The sequence below is a fragment of the Centropristis striata genome, chromosome 16 (assembly GCF_030273125.1).
Source record: "Centropristis striata isolate RG_2023a ecotype Rhode Island chromosome 16, C.striata_1.0, whole genome shotgun sequence".
NCBI classification, from domain to species: Eukaryota; Metazoa; Chordata; class Actinopteri; order Perciformes; family Serranidae; genus Centropristis; species Centropristis striata.
Genome location: NC_081532.1, coordinates 19,191,834 through 19,214,152, shown reverse-complemented (window position 1 = coordinate 19,214,152; position 22,319 = coordinate 19,191,834). Strand labels below are relative to the sequence as shown.

At 38.7% G+C, this 22,319-nt stretch overlaps 1 protein-coding gene across 1 annotated transcript in view; it reads left to right on the top strand.

Annotated features, from left to right (window-relative positions):
- Positions 1-22,319, top strand: part of alk (ALK receptor tyrosine kinase) — a 507,772-nt gene that overhangs the window by 198,732 nt on the left and 286,721 nt on the right. Inside the window, exon 3 of the mRNA XM_059352649.1 lies at positions 17,580-17,744. Within this exon, the coding sequence (XP_059208632.1) occupies positions 17,580-17,744 (165 nt within the window). The remainder of the gene's footprint in view (positions 1-17,579; positions 17,745-22,319) is intronic.

The window sequence follows — 22,319 nt, the reverse complement described above, 5'->3', positions numbered from 1 at the left end:
CAGCATTAGTGCAACAGAAAAAGAAGCAAATCATTAACACCAATTCTCAGCACCTCACTTGAATTCTTCAAACAACCAAGTTCTCATTACTATCATCACAGTATTCGTCTCACACATTTCCCACTCAGGAGATTATGTCAGACAACTTCAAATGTTTCAGGATTGTAATGATGAAAAATACAAAATAATGAATTTAAGGGAAACATCTGCTCAGTGTGAATTGAATCTAAAATGCACAATTGTTTATGTGAACAAGACAACCAGAACACAAACCCACAGAGGGGAAAGTTTTTAACTCGTCCACATTACTAAATATGTGACATAATATGTCATTATTTGAATATGTAATATGTGATTGCCAGTAACTTTAAATGCTGGTTGCAGTCCTAAACATGACTATTTGATTTTGAACTACTTGGTTATATTTAGGCAACAAAATTACTTGCACTACATTTTAAATTGCATAATATTCACTATATATATATACATACCCATGTGTATGATCATTGAACATACATATGTATAAAGAAGTGAAATAAACAGTATTGTGTAGCTTTTTGTACAGCTTCTTGAGCTGTAATTACCACATCAGTTTCTTAGAGCCTCCTCGTTGGTTGGAGATCAGTAACAATGGTAACTGATTTGGACCACAGCTCTACTGGCAACACCAAATAATGCTTAAATTACTGTAAAATGTATTAAACTAGCTCAATAGTTGTACTTTCCACTCCTAATGACTAGGTCCACTAAAGGTTGCTTTCCAACAACCAATGAAAATATGGGTTGTTATATTGTTAAAACAATCTGAAAGTTTTACAGTAAACTCCTATACATTCCCCTGTTCGGGCATTATCACACAATTGAATGGGCATCACCAGCAGTCCTTCTGGTAGGTTGAGATGGTTATTTTGGGCCCATTAAATTGACTGGTACGATGTAGGTGGCCATATTAATTAAAACAGGTGCAAAGGAGGAAGTGACATGTGTTTGCATCCTAATGTTTCAAATAAAAGGTAATCTTATATTCCAAGAGGTCCAAACATGTACAACGTCCAAACTATGATCTTTGTTTAAATACATTTAACTGCATCTTTTTGCTAATTTATGAGTGATTTTTTAAGATATTTAAACCATGATGTCTTTACCTAAATCTAGCCTTGTCCTTTATTATTTCTAAACCTAGCCAATTTTTAGCACCTAAACCTTACATTACTGCAACAATCTGAAGAAGCAGTGACAAGCCATTGAATTCTCTGAAAACGACTTTCTGCACCTACTTGTAGATGGAGTTGGCACCTTTTAACAAATGTGTGTGGTGCTGCGAACAACTCATAATGGCCACTTAATGGGCCTCATACTGTAGGTAGCAGCAGATTGCTATCTATTCTGCTGAACTCACTCTAATGTCACAGATGTTTTTCTGGGTGTTTAGATGCCCTGAAACGTGGGTTACACTGGAAAAAGTGTTCTCTGTCTCAGATGGAGATTCAATGACCAAATTAACAGAATTGCTGACAAGAATTTACTGCTGCTATTTACAACGGCTCAGACCTGCTATTGACTGGAGCAATGGGAAACTATCAAACAGCTAATGATTTGGAACATACTGCAAGGCAAAAAGGCTTTTTATGGTTTTGGTTCTGTCAGTAGTTTCTTCAATATCTTCAAGGCCATATAGGGTCTGTTGTGAAGGATTTCTCTTGACCCCCTGCCAGCATAGGCTGCCTTTGTAGTTTTGAAGAGTGTATGCTATAAGGATGAGGTGAAGGAGTGAGTTCACAGGGAATGTGGAGCCTGACATTTGACTTTGATCCCTTCGGATCTAGAATCAGAAACTGTCACATGCAGTTGAGCCACCACTCTGTATACTTCCAGACATCTCTCTTCTGCTTGCTTGGTGTCAATGAACACATTTGATCACGTTCAAACCTTTACTTTATCACAAAACCATGGAAGGGAGAAGACATATAATTGCTTTGCCAAAAGGGAGCACAACTGATTAATATCATACTGGGTAAAAAACACAAACCAAAAAATAAACACTTCCTTTTTATTTTGAGAAACAGAATAAGAGTTCTGTGTTTAAGATAATTTCGTTACAACACCTGTCATACCTGCTGTTTGTACAAAAAGAGTCTCTTGCCACTCTTCTCCTCCTCTGCATGTGTTTGACGGGACAGCACTGGCTTCCTTGAGGGAAAATGAATATGCCTGGAATACCTGGGCCATAAAAAGTCGAATGGATACATAAATAAACTCAGCCAGACACAATCTCATTGTAATCAGGAAATAAACATATTCATCATCTCAGTTAAGGGTTTCATGGGGAAATTTGTCAGCACAGTTTTCACTTGCGATCCACAAAGAGGCATACATCGTTAGATGTAATTTACTTGATGTCAAAAGCACTCCTGTGCAAATCCAGGATCTCATTTTTTTTCATGTAATCACATAGTTGTGCACTGTTGGGATTTGACTAGTTCATTTATATACAAAATTAACATGGCCACAGTTGCATGTCAATGACCTTCGACTGTGTAAAACAACACATCGCTCAATATCTGCTCCATCTGATGAATAAGGTCAGGGTCCTATAGGCATTATAGCCCTATAGCTGAGATAAGCTGAATGCTTTTTCAGTGCTAATGGAGTGATTAAAGAGTTAGAATAGACAGAAATTATCAATATATAAATAACACTGATCTATTTACCGACATTAAACTAATCTAATCCATCACGTTGGTAGAATCAGCCAGTCGGGCAGCGCTCTGTAAAACTGATCCTGAATCAGCCAGGGACAACATGGCCAAAAGCCGAGCCTGAGGCCAAAACAAAAAGTGGTCCCAAGACCGGATTCAACAACTATAGCCTAGGGATGCAACAGTACGAGGTAAAATACATACGGAACAATACGCCTTTATGGGGTTTTGAAATTCATTTTGCACTGATTCTTTACAGGCCTGTGTGTGTGTGTGTGTGTGTGTGTGTGTGTGTCCGCAAGGTAATGTCCAATCACTGTTGTGCCTCCACTCACGTTGTCACACTGTTGTAACTGAAGCCTGGTTCAAAGTGCAGCCATAGTTGTCTGGGCCCCTTATTATAAGCTACTTTGGGCGTCTTATTTTGAAAAATCGCTTGTAAATATTGGCAGTTGCGAGTTCCAACATTAACATCACATGGTCAGTGTTAATAAGAATGTAATTGCCGTCCATAATAGTCAAGACGAGCAGCAAAAATGTGTTGTACATGTCATGTTTGGATGCCAATGTAGGCTTACAAAGCCAGGAGCAGCATTTGTAAAGAGAGGATGTAGTCTGCCGTTGTTATTATTATACTTGGTGACTGCCATGAGGGCAGAGACATATACAGACGTAAACAGTGACGTAATGACGTGGCTCTCTAGCCTGTGGATAAGCGTTATATTATTAAGTACACCAGTGATACTGGAATTTGTTTACTGAGATATGCAGTTTTTGCAGACAAGCAAAATAAAGAGATCATTTTGGGAGAAAAAAGTTCTTTACACACTAAACACGTACCGAAACTGTGGCCCAAAAACCACGGTACGGACCACACCGTGGGTTTCCTGTACCGTTGCACCACTACTACAGCCCAATTATTATACAGTGATCCCGGCCAGGCCAAATAAATATATATTTGTAATGCCAACAATAACGGCAAATATCAACTTCCCCTATCTTTATTCTGCAGCAGTGTTGCAGCTTCTTTTATAGAAACTGCTATAATCATTTCAACAGGTCACATTGACCCAATCACCCTCCAGACAGGGATTCAGTGCTCTTCCCTCTTCACTTGCCTACTGAGAGAATTCTCATTAGTTCTTAATAATATGCAACATCGGCATAAAGCATGCAATTAACACTTTGCCTGAGGTGAAGTGAAGACAACATTGTTGGTAGCCTACTGTTGAAAAAACAGGCTCAGTAGACAAATTCTGTGATTTTGTGTTAGACCAGAGAATGTTTGGTTAAAACAAATGGGTGATGCTGTTTTTGGAGGAAATGCTAAGTGGCCCCAGTGCATTTTATGTGAAGTGGGCACTGAGCCATTTTAAAAAAAACAGCCTTTTAATAAAAGCTTGTCAGTAACTGGTCATATGGTAATTCAACTAATGGATTTTCTTTCTAAATTAGTGCTGTGTGGTGAATCTAATCTATGCCGATGTCAAGAGGGGTCATGTGGAGTTTGAAAAGTCATAGCTATATATTAGGAAAAGTAACTGAGCGTCAAAATTTAAGAATTGAATTTGATGGCCAAAACAGGCAATCTTGTGGAAAAACTGCCTCAAAATCACCTGAATACATAATTGCATGCATTACCATTTACAGGCCTTGTTTACACTGATGTCTTTATGTTAAATAACCTATTTATGTAATAAAAGCACCAATCACAGGGGAGACCTCCATTGCATATATAATTATATATAACATTATAAGCAGAGCTGATGGCATTGCAAGTATGTATAAATTATCCATGAAACTATAGCATCTTTCACAGAAGCCTTTAGAAACGATATATTGAAAAGTGACCCTGATCCTTCATGTAAGCACGGAGAGAGGAGTCACAAGCTATTATTGCAATGTTGTTCTCTTTGATTTTTCCATTTGCAGTGTATGCCAGTTTTCTTTTCATGGTGGCCAGGTCACATTAGGTTGGTTCCGGCTTTAAATTAACTTAATAATCATCCTCTCTTAATAAAATATGACATGCGGGATCAGTAATTGGCCATTTTGAGCTTCACACATTTACAATCTTTAAAGGCTCTCTGTAGATTTGCATCTGCAAACCCCAACGCTTTATGGCCTGAGCAACACCGCGACCAATGGCCACTATCTCTGGGGTGTTAGAATTCATAGATGGTCTTTAATTATCATCAAAGCCCGGTGTGCTGAGAACCCATTGAACCGGCCTGTGAAAATCAGCGTTTGAGTAATAGATCCAGTAAAAACAATGATAATGTGATTCTAATCAATATTGTTCTGTGGAAGCATTCATAATGCATCGAGTTACATCGAGGACTGATGGAATTATATTCAGATGAGATGACATAAAATAAATGGTGTGTAGATTGGGGAAGGAGGAAACCAGCCTTTTGAAATAAAATATGTTTGACTGCACCTGGCAAGTCACACCATTCACCCTGGTCCAACTAGCAGAAATATTAGATGGCATAATGTTGACATAAAGCAGTGCCATAATTTCTGTTATTGTGGCTTTTCTTAAAAATAATTCTGGTGTAACAAATATCTGTAAATGTCTGTCAAAGCCATTCAGCAGGCATCATTTCATTTGGCATGTACTGTAATAAAGACAGTCGATTCTGATTTAAATATTAAAGCAGTAACAGAAATGTGCCTTGGTTGATTATGCTTTTGCTCATGTTCTGCAGTTGTGTTACAGTATGCCATGAATTACAGCTCCTAGAGCTGGTTAAATATGTGCAGATGTTACAGGATCAACTAACCCCTTTGAGACTGGATTGAGTCTGGAAATTGAGTGGAAATACTGGTATTATTTAATAACTGGATGAGCCAATGAATCCATTGGTACTAACATAGCTTCTTAAGAAAGGGGGCTCAATAATGCTCCATAGTTTGGTGAGGGGAAACCTGGCATGGACATCTTAAAGGGGTCCCCTGACCTCTGACCTCAATATATCTAAATGGAAATGGGTTCAATGGGTTCCCACTAGTCTTCCCTTTACATACATGCCCACTTCATGCTAATCCCATTGAGCTTTGGTAAAAAACATGCAGTTTTTTTCATGCAGTTAGTTTCACAATTTATCTTGAAATGCTTATTCATTCTGGGGTAAACTGAGTTGTCTTGGATTTGCATAAATTGGGCATGACTCAAAAGCTGAGACTTGTGTATTTAATGAGTCCGATTGTATTTGTGTGATTATGTTAATCCACATAGTAGCCATTCCATTGTTGTGATTACATTGTTCAGTAATCTCCAGGTTCCCAGCTTTTAGATAATGTCCACCACTTCTATGTGGCTTGTACTGTTGACCTGCTATCTCCCCCTAATGACCCCCTGCCTCCCCTGAAAAAAGATAAAAGTGTCTATCAAGGTCTTTTATGTTGTCTATCCTTTTTTAGATAAAACATTCCTTTTTCTTGTTTTTGAGAACTGAAGATCTTGAAGTGTAGCCTTGAAGTAAGAAATCTTTTCAATTGAAAATCACTTACAATTTGAAGCTTTTCTAAAGTGTTTTCATTTTAATTTGATAGTTTTTTGCAGTGTGGGTCCCTGAATCATCATGGAGTTTACTGCTTGTCTCTTTATCCAAAAAGTTAAAACACAGCTTTCATTCAATCATTCATTAAATCCTATTTATAGCCCTGTTATACAAACAGCATGTGAAGTGCATATTCGGTCATGACTTGTTTTTTTTTTTTAAACAAGCACAAATTGTTCCCTCAGAGATATTACAGTTTCACAGTGAGCACCTGGTTCAATTTCAAACAGTGTTTCCAGTAATTACTCTGTGCTTGGGGACAAATCAAATATTAAAACAAACTTTGGAGAATGGGAAAATGTTTGTCATGACCCACTCCTAATTAACAGCGCTCTGCCAAAACATGAGGGGGCAACCGAGGATACGTTTTTGGCAGACACAAAAGGGAGAAACTCAAACCATGTGGGAAATACTTTTTTATGGTACCTGCCATTTCTCGAAATAGCTCTTCTAGTTGCTTTGATTAAAATGTGCAATGGTGTAATCAAAAGGTAAATGAACCCATGCAATGAACCCAAGTGATGTCAAAAAACGATATGATTACATATTCACAGGATATTATGGTTGTGAAAGAAATCAGGGATTTGATTGCGAATGAATGGCCCGTAAAAGCCGTGTCCCTGGTCATTTGGCAAGTCATCAGTTCTCCGTCACTTTACACATGCATAAGGTGGGCGAAACTGGATGACAGACCGGATCTTGTTGAATCATATCTCTCATCCCCATTTGGCAGCACACAGAAGTGCTTCGCTCGTCAGTGCGCCAAGTGCGTTTCTGCATGCATGAATATTGGTATGATATCTGAGGGAGGAAATATGTGAGGAGACAGCTTGGAAACTTGTGAATATGTTACTTTCGACAAGTATGTAAATATATGCATGTAGCCAGTTTTTTTTAAGCATTATACTATTTTTGTTCCAGATTATGAAACAACCAACTAGACACAAATCATTTGAAAACTCCAGATGTCCCTTCTCAGCACAAGATAGATTGTGTTACTGACAGCTGTTTGAATATCAGTAGTCATTCGGCTGGATCGTGCAATCAATGCAAACTTGAACCCAATCTGAATGTGTTTATATGCATATATATGAGTCATATATAGGGTTGTATAGGGATGGACATTTTTGGGTAAATTTCTAGAAACTTTCCATGGGAAGTTAAGGTGGGGAATTTTGTAAATATTCCAATTTAGTCCAAAAATCCCCCAAAATCCCATTCAAATTGTTAAATGGAAAAAAAAAAAAAAAGAGCCACTCTCCCTCGAAAAAAATCCCATTCAACATGTAAATGTTGAATTAAACATGTAGGGAGGAATGCACAGTGCATGTTGGGGGCGTGGCCTCGATTTGGCCTCAGCAGGGGGCGTGGCCTCAGCAGCCTGGCAGTAAGCAGTGTGCTGTGTGCATGTGATTGAGTAATGGCAGAGATATTCAAGTGTACTTGCTTGAAATCTGGTTGTTTTAGTCAAGATTATGCTAGAATATATTTTCCCCAACTATATTTAAATTCCCTGTTCATTCTCTTTAATTCCCATACATTTCTGTTAATCTCCATAACTTCCTGTTAATTCCCATGGACAGTTTTCAACTTTGAAAATTTCTGGAATTTTACCAACCCTAGTCATATATGATAACAAGTCAGTAAGTTAACATATAGTTAATGTTGTGAAACAGCCACAGTTTGGTGAGGTGTAGGCAACAAATGTACTTGGTTAGGTTTGGGAAAAGTTCACAGTTTGGGTGAAAATGCAGCACACAAACAGTGGTTTTCTGAAAGGATATAATGAAACACTCAACTCATTATTCAACACAATGCAAGATATCGGGTTCCTGATTTCAAATTAGATGCATGTGGTATTTACGGAAACAGTTGTGGCCATTTGATTAATTCATAAGGCCTTAGAAGTTGTGATTCTTATTTAAACTTTCTTCTGTGTCAAAGTTATGTTTGTTTGAGCTTTCCACCCTGACCTTTGTGGACTCTTTATACTCTGTGGTAATTATAATGGGAGCAAAGGAGCAAGTCATAGCCACTAGAAACCGCCACCAAAATACACATAAATATGTTTCATATAAAGCTGTTGTACCAATGACGTATGGGGTTTTTTTGGGGGGAGAGGAACACCTCATGAGAGCAACTGTGCTGATATCAGCTCAATGTAACTTTAAAGCCTCTGCTCAGGTCCAAATGAACACACTGCATCATTCCACCCTCGCTACATAGACATTTATTGAAGGAAAGGAAATTAGCTTTCACCGCAACCTTGAACTTCTCCGTTTCTCCACATCTCATCAGCCCTCAAGGTCCCCGTTGGTGATGGGCTACAGGAATCGATGTTTTTTGCCAAATGACAATTTTTAAGCATGGAAACCATTACCCTTACTGGCACTAAGTGGCTGGGAATGACTGCCACTACGATTCCTCTGAAGGCAGCTGCCTCCTCGAGTGGACAGCCATGTAATTTAAGGGCAGCCTAATGCAGCCTTGATGCCACCTCATTAGGTAAAGCTCCTTTTAAGCATTCAGTACGACGTCTCAATTCACTGATAACTTGTTCAAACCGTGTTTTAAGTCTCATAATTTATGTTAAATAGTGTAGATAAAAATATTTAAGGCGATTAAGGAGATCTTTGTTAATAGAGAGGGATATTTGATAGTGCTGTGGGGATGCTGAAAATATAATAGAGTAGAACAGAATATTGGACAGAAACTTTACTATTCACACAAAGAGCAGAGCATGATTGGCAAGAATATTATGAAAAGAATCAAGACAGTAAGGCAAGTTTTTAAGAGTCAAACTCGATGTTCAATGCCACACTCAACCAAGAGAGATGTAGGTTATATGAGGGCAGACTCAAGCAGAATCATGTAACCTTTGTTTGCAGGTTGCAGGTGACAGATTTGCTATAGGGCATTATTGACTTTAGTTTGTGTAAAGTTTGCTTTCGACTCTAGATACAGCATTCTGGCATTTATTGCAAGTGTATTTACAGACAATGCTCATATACCATGCTGCTCTGATAAAAGTTAACACTTAACATCAGACTTTATTGATAATTCAAGCTAGAGTGTGGTACTTTTACATATGTTTCAATCCAAACTGAACTTTTTGTTGATCCGGAGTGCTGATGGAATGTAGTTTGCGGTAATTCAGAGTACCACACTCTGGGAGCAACCTATCGATTTGTTAATCAATATAGAAATGGAAAGATCAATTTCTTTGAACAATTTATAGCGCTCTCATTTTCATGTAGAGCGTCAAATTTGATCTACCTTTGGCAACAACTTGGGCCCATGTTCACTTCCTGTCAGCTGAAGTCATTATATTGTAGCGACCCGGAAGAATGGAGCCACGACCGGGAGCTGGTTTCCTCTGACTTTATTCTCAGTTTGATAACACAGGCTACTGTGGGCCGTAGCCAACGCCAACACAATAAAACACGCGGCCACAGGCTATCGTAAACTCACAACACAACTCTCCGGTCTCTCTCTCTACCCACATACACACACACCGGCACGCCCCCCCTCAGTCCTCTGCCAATCCAGGTGCTACCCTGTACCAACGTCGCCATGGCAACGGCCATAACTGACAGGCTCCACAGCCTCTAACAACGCCACCTCCCGACGTCTCCCCGTACACTGCAGCACACTTAACAGAATAAAACTTGAACAACTCAATAACAGTATAACAACAAAGAACAACTGAATAACAGTCCGTTACAATATGTTGCTAGTGCAGTGCCCATAGGAAGTATGTATTTGTACATTACATGCCACACTACAACGTCTGCACCTCCATAAAAGACTCACTTTTCATAAGGTACGCACACCATCCAGCACATACACATTGAACATTGATATTCGCTGGAAACTATTCTAATATTATTGGAGAATCGAACCTTGTGGCGTACTTTACAACTCTGAAAGATAGGTAGGCTAAATAGACTTACAGATTAGATGAGTCAGGAGTGGAAATCCAGAGCGAATTGGAGCCTGGGGCTTAATTTGACTCAACGCGGGAAACCTCACCCGGCCCGGACACGGAAAGGATTGACAGATTGATAGCTCCCCTAAAAGATGTCCAATGGGAAACATGTCCTACGTAAATAATGATATTTTGAAAAATTAATTAAACAATCTTCAAAATCGAAAAAGCACACCTTCGTGCCATGCACAAGCAACATAAGAAACCTTAGGTCACTCTGACTAACGGTCAGTGAGATATGTCCTAGACACACTTGTGGCATGTTTATGACAGTTTGAAATAAAGATTTTTTTTAAAAAGACAGTAACCAAGACAGCTAACACACAAAGTTAACCAAGTGTTCACATTTTCCTATGTAAAGCAAAAACAAAACACTCAGGAGGTTCAGCATGTTTTCTATCTAAACACCAAGTTTAGCTGGAGCCAACAGAGCTGAAGTCAGCACGGCTTACCATGGTTAAGTGTCTTCAACTGGCAAGGAAGCTTTCAGGAAACAATGTGGTAATTACAGTTCAGTGCATCCGAAAAGAAACCGTTTATTTACGCAAAAGATAAAGACATTATGCATATTGAGTAGTGCATATGTTATTCAGCAATACACGTCCAAGAAATAAACTGCAATACATTTGGAATGTAATGTTTCAAACTGTAAAATGGCCTATACATTTTTTCTTTGAAGGTCTCCACAGACACCAGACAGCGCACCTATAGTATACTGTCAACAACATCTCCAACCTAAATGATAGAATAGGTCTTGTGTCAGTACCAACCATTACAACCGTTTCTTGAAATAGCACACGCGGCATTATACATACACGTACGGTTCATGGTTGTAAAAAAGGCTGCAGTTTCTGAATTTATGCTACAAACCACTGACCTAGGTTTAGGGCAAAAACTTCCTGCTAAGTCATAATAAAAGACAGTTTAAACAGTGAATTAGTTGCGTTGTTTATGTAAGTTACGTTCAAAAACGTGATTCACGTTACTTTCGTGAACAACGTTATGAACAGCGTACTTTACGTTAAAAAATGTTTACTTTTGTTTAAACAACGAACCCTAACCCTGGGTGAAAATCTGTGGATAGTTCGACCCTCCCAGCCTCTTGCAGACCGGTATTCGCCTTTTTGAGTTCGCATCGCGGTCAATTATTACTACTACGTCAGCAAGATGTCTGTGGAAGAATAGCAGAGGACGATGTTATAAGGAAATATAGCTCGTATTTCGCTGCTTGTACGTACAACCTATATTTACGTTATTGAGGGGAGACCAGTCTATACTGTCGTACTCTTGTGATGTCCAAATTAAGCTTCACAAACTAGTAGTTTTTTGGTTAAAAAAAAAGCTCAAGGACTGGCAATTCAGTGTCAACCCTTTGTTGAACAGAGAGTGCCATCTAGTGGGCTCAGAAGCTAAGGGGAATAGTGAATAAGGCTTCATTTAGCCATCAATAGTATACAGAGAAATACAGAAAGCTTTCCCTCGCACAATAAGCTTTATCAACATTGTGTGAACTCCGTTTGCAAATGCTTGAATGAAACAGATGTTCATTTATATGTTAAAGCCTGACACTTTAATTTCAAAGATAGTTTAAGATTCCCAGCCTGAGCCATGTCTTCTGCAGTCTTGTACAGCCTTAAGAAGTTAGTTTATTCATATATACTAAAACTCAAACATGAGCTGAACCGCAGCAGCCCTGTGTGGCATTGGCACATGCTCTCTGTGGTCTATTAGAAAGTCTTTTATCTGAAGAACAGCAGCACTGGGTTTGCAGTAAGAAGTGCGGTATCAGGGTTGTACAGGCTGAACTAAAATTTCAAAACAAAACTTTTACAAACAAGAGAAGTGAGTGCTCTTGCTCTAAAATCAATACACGAAATTGCTTCTGATTTTTTAGAGACAGATGTGGGAAAGTTTCCAAGACCTCAGCACAGAGTGAATGTCCAACAAATGCTGAGAAAGTAAGTTTTCCCTGTTGTATTACCTGCACTGTAGCTGTAGCATGTGTGGACAATATAGTGGCCAAGCTACTGTATTGATCTCATGACATTGCTCTTTTAATCTTAAGTATGATAGAAGTACCCCTTCAACACAGTAGCTCATTTTAATTCTAGTTTGAAAGGTTCAGTATCAATGTTTTTGCAGGATATTTTCATACCAAGTACATCCCTAGGTTCTTTAGCTATTCAAATAATTTTCTCATTGTCAGCTGGGAATTTTGTCTGATTATAGGGTTATTATTCCATCTAAATAAAAGAAAAACAGACAATTTTGGTTGTTTGCACTCAATGTCATGAATGTTTCATATCTTCAGACGCAGGACTTTCACCCAGGAGACTGCTGTTTGTGTGTGAGTCGCTCTTTATACGACTACTACTACTGCTACATCTTTCTGGCAAAATGGACCTCTGGCAGAAAGCCCTTTGTGACCAGACCAAGGCCACGTCCACACCACAGTGCAAATTACCGTGTTCTCATCTGCCCAACTGAACTGCAAGGGGAAAATTAACCACAATCCAAATTTAGTTGAACTAAAAAGTGTAGGTGTGAAAACAGTCTTAGAGCTCTACTTACATTTCTCAGAAGAGGCTCTCATTGAGGTTGAAAAAAACACACTTGCTGTAATGTACTGCACTGAATTATTTAACATGTTTACATGTATGCTGCTACATTAAACATCCTCAGTAGCTGAAGCATATAGATGGATGGATGGATGGATGGATGGATGGATGGATAGATAGATAGATAGATAGATAGATAGATAGATAGATAGATAGATAGATAGATAGATAGCAGAGGTGACAAGAGAGTGATAATATTACACAGATCATGTATGCTTTTAAAATCTGTATTTATTTATCAACATTTTTTTGCAAGAAGATTCTTCAAACACATTTGAAAAATAGAAAACAAATGCATAACAAGAGCATGTTGCACTATAACTAGTTCCACAGCAGTTTCTTTCCTGTCTTGTCTCATCTCATATTGTCTGTGTGTTTTTCTCTCTTGCAAATTTCGTAATGATGCTAGTAAAGTTACTTAGCCGAGAAGCTAGCGTTAGCGTTCATTCAAAACTGACCGTTCTTTGTGCTTCACAAGACGGACAAAGTTGGAAGTTGTTGCGTCTCCGTCTGTAATCTTCTATCTATGCATGTTTTGCATACTGCAATTTGTTTTTTGTTGACCACTTTGGAGTTTTTTCATACCCAAACGAAACTATGGTACTTTGGTATCATTTTTGCCAACTGACGCCATTTTTGACAGTCCTTCTTCATTGGTTGTCCTGCAATTTGATTGGATGGATGCTGTTGGATCAAAATTATGTGGATGGAATTTGATTGGATGTTGGGCCAGAAAGCCCACATCAGACACAGGGAGAGACGCATTTACACAGAGAGATAGAGCGATCCTTAGTAAGATACTTTTTATAATCTTTGGGTCATAGGGTACCTTTCACATTTGAACGATACGCCGGTACTCAACGGTACCAATTTTCGGTACTTTTGCGTTTGTTTATGTGGTAATAAATGTTAATTTGTTTAATAATAAAATCTAATTTCTTCAATTCAACATATTTATTTCTCAAAATATAAACTTTAAAAAATATATCAAAACAATATAAAATCCAGGATGAGCAGTGCTTTATTGTTGAGTGAACGTGCATTTTATAACATGACGGTTGCAGTGTTATCAAAGAATGCAGAGGAGCGCTCTCAGGTGGCAAGTGCACGGAGGAGAAAAAACAACAACTTGCAAGTGCACGTGTGATTTGTTGTGATGACGTCGTAGCTGTGCGGCGGAGCACCGGTCAGACAGTATTGTGGGCATGGCATGGTTGGAATAAACAAAGTTGAGTCGGGCTGCTCTGTGCACATATCGAGGATGACGCAGGAGTCCGAGGGATTTAATTTCAGCGAGGCAGTTTGGAGTAAAGTGGCGGGTAATATTCCTGAGTTGAAGAGTGGAGTATTAGCAGAGGACCAGAGATGCAGCAGCTAGCTGCTAGCTGCTAATGACTGGTCTACAGAAGAATGGAGAGAGCAAACGGAGTAAGGAAGGTCCAATCTCGAGGCAGACGAAGGCCAAGCCCGGGTAGAGTCTATGGTAGAGACATTGGAGAGATAGCAGCTGGCGGCTAGCAGGCCTAGAGCCGGCTGTTCGTCTCTGTGCTGGGGTGGAAGAGGGCAGCAGCTAGTGGCCGCGGTGAGCAGACCGGACCAGGCTACGAGGTAAATAAAAAAATAAAAAATAGTGCGATCGTCAGCACGCTTGTTAATCAAAGACGTCAAATGAAAACAGGTTGAAATCAATGATCAGTTTAAAGTTAACGCTGTTTAGGTACCGAAACATGGTACCGTTTGATTTTTACATGAATCGGTACTCGGTAGTACCGACGGAATTCGGTCGGTACCTATAAAAGTACCGAATTCGGTACCCATCCCTAGGTTCTGGGGAAAGTAGCAAGTCTTTTCAAGTCAAAAGGCTCAAGTCCAAGTGAAGTCACAAGTTATTAAGTCCAAGTCAATTTGTAAGTCCCTTTCTTTTTTGTCAAGTCGAGTCAAAAGTTATCAAATTTATGACTTGAATCCAAGTAATGTGACTCGAGTCCACACCTCTGATAGATGGATGGATGTACGGATGGATGGACGGACGGACGGATGGACGGACAGACAGACAGACAGACAGATACTTTATTAATCATTTACAGGAAATTATAGTGTCACAGCTTCTTCAAGACAGACATAAGTGCAAAGTTATTTTTGTGCATTATAAAAAATATGGCCCTGCCTCATCTCCATATGTCGTGTGACAAAATGTTACTGCTTTATTTGTAGTCCTAATGCTACGTGTGATCTTTGAATCCCCATTTTCACGCAGTCCTACAAAGTACAAGAATAGAAATGGGGGTCATTGGTCAGGTTCATTGTTATTTGCATTGATGAGTTCATATCATCTCCTTTGTGAGCTGCAACAGGATTAGTAGTAGTTCAGCTACAGTGAGAAACATTGCATTTGCCTCAATCTGTCACCTTTCTTGTGCACAGAATTGCTTAAAAATTAAACCAAAGCATGTTTTTATATGAACGAGTAATATGTGCAACTATCAGCCTGATGCCGTTATCACTATTACACAAATGTCTTCGTAGCTTTAATGTGGTCAATATAGACATGTTGGGTCCAACCTGCTGAAGCCAGCCTGCTTCTGACTACTTTATTGTAGCGAACTGTGGAAGAAACTGTCAGATAAAGTCCATAGAAAGATGATTATACAACACTTTAGTTCTTCTCCTCCAGAGCCTAGTGCGAGGAGTCATTTGAAAGTGACCAAGCCCCCTCAAACAGCGATTTACAGAGCCACAGGGATGAGTCTACATGAGGTCTGTCCACAGGGAGGGAAGGACAGATGGAGGCTAAGATAGAGACAGAGACAGAGAGAGAATGAGTGGGAGGAGAGCTGACCCTTAATTTTCTCCCTGAGCAAATTTTTAGGGAGTGTTTTACAGCAGTAATACCTTAACTTCTATTACACCGAGCCGTAGTCTTGGCAGCAGCAATTTTTAAATGAACACTGCATTCATATAACCCCCTCAGCTCCTTCCTGTGAAACAGTGTGCGCTATGCAACAGGATGTGTGCTGCTATTAAAGCTGTTACATCTTGCTTTGTGTTCTGACACAAAATTATGTTGTGCAACCAGAAGTTTGAGGCCATTAAATCTGATAAAACAAAATATCTAACTGACAAGGTTCTTCCTCCCCGAGCCTGTTGTTAGCGCTTCTGTCTGATCTTTTAAAGTTTTAGTGAAATCTGTAGTAAAGCTGCATATTTATCAGATTCTGCAACAGTTTGAAAAGTCTGTTTAGACTGTTGTTAAAATGCAGTAACTCATTTGTTGAAACTGTGGTCAAAAATGACAACAAAAAAAATCTGCTGCGGCAACATTATGTTTATTCAATTGAACACCTCTTCTCCCCTGGCACTATATTTAATTAAAAGTTTGGTTTGCTAATCAAATTAAAAAACGCTTGAGTTGGGTTTTATATTTCCAATCATCAGTGCCTGCTATTCTTTAAGCACTCAAACAAATACTTTACTGGTGCCATCAGTTTTCTTTCCCCAGTGGGTTTGGATAAATATGACTGTTGTAAGGTGGACTTCAAGATTCAGGATTACTGAATGGGCCTACAGGGAACAGGCCCAGAGTGTCAAAGAGACCAAAATTATTACAAAGAGAGGCAAAATAGCTGCAAGAAGACACAAGAGACTCACAACAACTATGAAAAGGGGCAAAACTATACGACAAATCGACACAAAATGACTACAAAGAAACACAAAGCAACTACAGAGTCAAAATGACTACAAAGGGAAACAAAATTATTACAAAGAGACACAAAACAACCAAACAAGACTAAAATAACTACAAAAAGACCAAACCAATTTAAAAATGACCACTACAAAGACACACAAAACAACCATGAAGTGACACAAAACAACTACAAAGACACACAAAATGGCCACAAATTGTCTTAAAAGAACTTCAAAGGGATACTAAATGAACATGGTCAAGACATAACTACAAAGTCACCAAAATGACACAAAATGACCACAGAGAGGCACAAAACAATTTCAAAGAGACAGAAAACAACAACAACAACAAAATAATCACAAAAATACCACTGAATTACAAAGTGACAATAAAGAACTACAAAGAGACTACAGAAAGATGCAAAGAGCTACACAAATGGGCCTAAACAACCAGAGACAAAACTACAACAAAAAGACCAAATCAAGTACAATATGATACAAAGCAACTACAAAGAGACATGAAACCACAGAGAAGTGCATTGACTACAAATAGACACATAACAACAAAAAAGTGGCTAAACAACAATAAAGTCTGCTTCTATCTAGGCAAGTTGATGGGGTGTTTGCATGTCTTTTTACCCAGCAACTCAATGCCACAGACTCATTTCTTAATTCGACAATTCAGTGAAGAATGAAGTTGTCGAACTCTGTCTTAACGAAAGAATAAATTATGTAAAATCCCCACTTTGTATAGAGAGAGAGCAAAAACTGCTCAGTGTTGACCAATTATTCCTAAACATTTAATCCAAATGGCTATAACTGAATGGTTTGATTCTGCAAACTGTCTTTTTAATTTAGAATTTCCTGTGTTCCACCCATGACAAAGGTTTGTGTTGAAATAAACTGCGTCTGTCGAAGTTATTGTTGAAGAGATCTCTATTGATAGTCATTTCTATGATAATGTTTGTCTACAAGTTCCAGCCAAAGAAGCATCTTCATATGTAAATGTATTTTATTTCTCCAGATTACCAATGCCCTGGCAATAGCAGAACATGTGACCAGCACCTGGAGAGTATCCCGGAGTACACTTGGAGTATCGTGGCTGCCGGGGACCTGCGGGAGGAGAGGAACGAGAAAAGTGAAAAGAAGGCAGGAAGCCCCCAGGGGTGGGAGGAAGGTAAGAACGAAGGTATCACGTTCCCCCATTGCAGGGAATTTCATTTTTCAACAAACTTTCTCAATCGTCTCATACTTGCATACATACTCTGCTCATGTTGAACTTTTTAAAGAATGCATTATCCATTACTTCCTGAGTCCCTTTTGTCAGTTTTGTCGTGTCATGCTTTTTTAGGTGCTCTGCAATATAAATACTCTGTTTACTTGAAGCTACCTTATTATGTCAGTGCAGAAACTTAAACAGGCACTAAAACAATCACTTAAAGCCAACCTCCAATTTTAATATCAAAAGAATAAAGCTGTATGGCCACTGAGATATTATTTTTCATAAGGTTTTCTCAGGTAAAGAGCTGAATATAGTTTACTGAGCCAGTAGTCTGCAACATCTTGTAGGCCCCTGCCTTCAAATCTTCCATATCCTCCAGCATCATTCATTTTCATACCTTGGAAGACGAGAAAACTGTTTCTGTCGTCTTATCTCCTGAGGTGATGGTGAAATGGAGGGAGACAGAGGGGTCTATTTATTTCCTTAAATGTTTTTTTTTTTCATCATGAGCCACAAGTCTGAGACCATATGGGTGGAGTGCTGGATGAAATTGGAAAAGTGAAATATATTGACTGGTAGGAGGAAGGAGTTGGTGTGAATGCACTGGAGAAATGATTGATGTCTGTCCTGTATATCTACTTTAAGTTGTAAATAAGGGCAGAGGAAGTGTGTTTGCATGTGTGTGTGTGTGTGTGTGTGTGTGTGTGTGTGTGTGTATGTTGGCTCAGCTCAGTGACAAAAGCATCAGCAGCAAAATAGCAACTGTTCACCCAAAAAAATGAGAGGGTCCCTTGATTTTTGTCATTATGATCAATTTTGAAAAATTGCTTTGTTTTGAATCCCACATAACCTGTTCATACTTGAGCATATATTTATTTCTGTGAGCATGCAAGTGTGTGCCCATTCTGAACAGGACTGTTGCTTGGCTTTGTGTGTTTCTTCTTCCAGAGTTTTCACAGGGCGTGCCCATTCAGAGCGAGTAGCCATCCAGAATGCTTGTCCGTCCAAAGCGGAAAATTTTTTTGACTCTGAGGAAACTATAAAACGTTTGAAGGTTCCTTGCTTGGCCCCAAAGAAGTGCTGCTCAGCTTCACACTTGAACTGCACTCCCCTGGGTCCTCAGCAAAAGACTTACCAAGTAGCTCTTGAGATTTGTGGAGGGCAGTCGTACATCGTACATAGACAAACAGTTCTTGCTTTATAGTTAGACAGGCAGTGCCTGTAGGAAGTATGTATTCGTATAGTGGGAGATGCAACATAAGAAGTGAAACTATTCGCTGGAAACTATTCGAATATTATTGGAAAATCGAACCTTGTAGCGCATTTTAAAACTCCAAAAGATAAGTAGGCTAAATAGACTTACATATGAGATGAGTCAAGCGTGGAAATCCCGAGTGAATTGGGTTACTGACCAGGTGTAGGCCTATCACACAAGCCCCATTGTGTGATAGGCCTACAGAGCTCCCCTAAAAGGCGCCCGATCAGAAACAGTGCAATGCTGCAACACGTCCTATGTAAATAATGATGATATTTTGAAAAATGAATTTAAAAAAATCTCCAAAATCGAGGATGCACACCTTCGTGCCATGCGCAAGCCACATACGAAATCTTAGGTCAGTCTGACTAACGGTCAGAGAGATATGCCCTAGACACACACACACCCACACACACACACACACACACACACTTGCTTTTATAGATAGATGTTCCTGCTGTAGCACCACCTTTTGGCCAAATGACACCACATTTACTGTAGTCACTAAGACTTCATATCTATGCATGTCCACAAAATGTGGCTGCAATAGCACAAAGAGTTTAGGAGATGCATGTATTGTAGGCACTTCCCACAGCATTTCAGCAACTTTAAAGACTAGCTATTGCAAGACTGTATTGAACATCAAAAATCTAGAAAAGTAGCTTTTGCTGGGGATTTCTCCAAATAGGAGGAGTAGGAATAACATTTGTCTGGCCTCCTTTTGTTTCTGAGATTAATGGTTCAAAAGTTAAAGACCAAGAGTTGTTGTTATGCAATCATCTGGACAAATTGCTAAGACATCCTTAAACCATACAACCACATAGGTGGTTCATCCCTACCCTCAAATAAGACCCATGGGATAAAAATAGCTCCCCTACTGCTGACAGGAGATCAACCCATCCTCATACTTAAACCAAAATGTAATGTTGGCATTTAACAATCCCAGCCAGACTGTTAATGTGAAACGGTCACAGATTGGTTAGGTTTAGGCAACCAAACTACTTGCTTAAGGTTAGGTAAAAAGCATGTGGTTAGGTATAGCAAAAACTGTAATAAACCTAAATGAACATAACTACCAGATGTAAGGTAGGTATGCAAGTGATGTAAAGCAACATACATTTTAATTTAAGTCTAAGGGTTTTTTCGTTGTTGTTTTTTTAGTCATCCACCACCACATCCACCTTCCCTAAGTGGACCTTATAGTTCTTTATTACTCTGTATCTTCGCTTTCCAATTTACATTTACACACTGTAATGTGTAACATCGCGCTGCCTTTGTGTGCTTCATATTAACTACAATCACTAGATGGCGCTGCTTATAACAAATGGAAATACATCTAATTTTAAGCTGCTTTGCACATGACCTATAAAGTCATTATTTGGGGGAAGACAATCTCCAAATTGCATCATGTTTGACACTATATATTGGTTCCCCAGCAATACACCCGACAAGTGTGAAGGAGATCCAATAAACAATAATGGGTGCCCAACGTTTTAAAGACAGAGTGCCAATTTAAGCAGCCAGCTAAGATTAAAGCCTGCACAGAAACAAGAAACAACAATCTGAGTTGTTCCTTCACTGAAATTGTTAACCTAACAGCACGAGCATTGATGACAGTCTCCATGCAACCAGTTGCTTTCTGCAAGTTGTCATTCCTAACCTGACAGGTGCTTGTCAAGAGGTCATAGTTTGATGCAGTAGCCGAGTAATGTGTGAAATATAAAAATAGCTCTATTGACTTGTTATGTACTGGACTTCTTCCAGCAAGTTAAAAGCTTGACTTTACTAAATTAATAACAAAACGAGTTTCTCTGCCCACCTAAAACAATTATAATTTAGTTAATCTTAAGGATGCCAAATCCCCAAAACCAGAGGGATTCAATTAAAAATAGATATTGATATTCACACAGATTTAAGAGATTTTCTACGAAGCAATGTAATTACAGGGGACCTCAGCAGCCTCCCTGACCCTGTATTTTAGCCATAGTTAAAGTCACGCATGTATATGTGCAAAAAAAAAAAGGAAAAGAAAATGAAGATGATTATGATTGAATGCTGGCAATGTGAAGTACAAAGGAAATATATGTGCATAATCATGTTGAAGCCCTCAGTTAGCCACAATACAGTTGGCGTGTTTTGAATAATTGAGCTGGGCGAGCTGCTGTCTCCACACATTTCACTGGCGCTTGCAATTTAAAAGGGATGGAAATAAGGGATGAATACTTAATGGCTGTGATGTGTGGAGTTGCTAGTGCTGTTTTCTACAGTATCTAAGTCAACCGTTGTAAGATGTGCGCCTTTGAAGCTTGTGAATGGACAGTGTTCCTTTTATCCACAGATGCTGCTAGTTAGTGTGAAGTTATGCAGACACGAACTGTCAAATGACTGTGGTTACCAAGATCAAGCGAAGTCCAGTTACCATAAGCAGAAGCTTATCACTGCTTTCTGTTGGTACGTCTGTATTTTACAGTTGTGGAAAGTAACTCGAGCACATTTACTCAAGTACAATTTTGCATGTATTTCCATTTTGCTACAAATACTACCACTCCTTTATATTTCTACTCCATTACATTATACATACATACATCATACATAACATACATACATAATATTGTCTTTTTTCATTACTCTTTTACTAGATGTTTTTTTTTTTTTTACATTATTTACTAGTTAGATTAGGATTATTTATACCAAATAAGAATAAGATAATACATGTTATATAATGGTATAGGTTAAGCTACCCAGCAGTATATAAAGTAATTACATCCATATTCACCAATTATAACAATGAAGTGAGGCTTACACATTAATGCATTACTATTATATTATATATCAGTAATATCACAAAGTATGTGAAAACTGGGCCATTTAGGTGCCCAGGTAACTAAATAGACTCCAAAAGTGCTATTGTTGAGCTACTTGAACTTTACTTGAGTATTTACGTATTATGGTACTTTATACTTCTATTGTACAACATTGTGAAACATTGTACAATTTACTTCACTACATTTATTTTAAAACATTGTTTACTAGTTATTTTGCAGATGTAGACAAGAAATACAAAATACAAATCAATTAGTAAATGATGATGTATTTTTATGGGTTAAGCAAACCTGGAAAAAAGACTGCTCATCTCCAGCATCTAATAGGTTCTAATGTGATTTCCAGCCGCTGTAATCAGTTTGATAGGACAAATGACGCCCAGTGCAACTCGAGAAACTCAGATCAAACCTTCAAACCTCCCAGCACTGATCCTGAATCTTCCGAATCTTCTCACTTTATTTTTT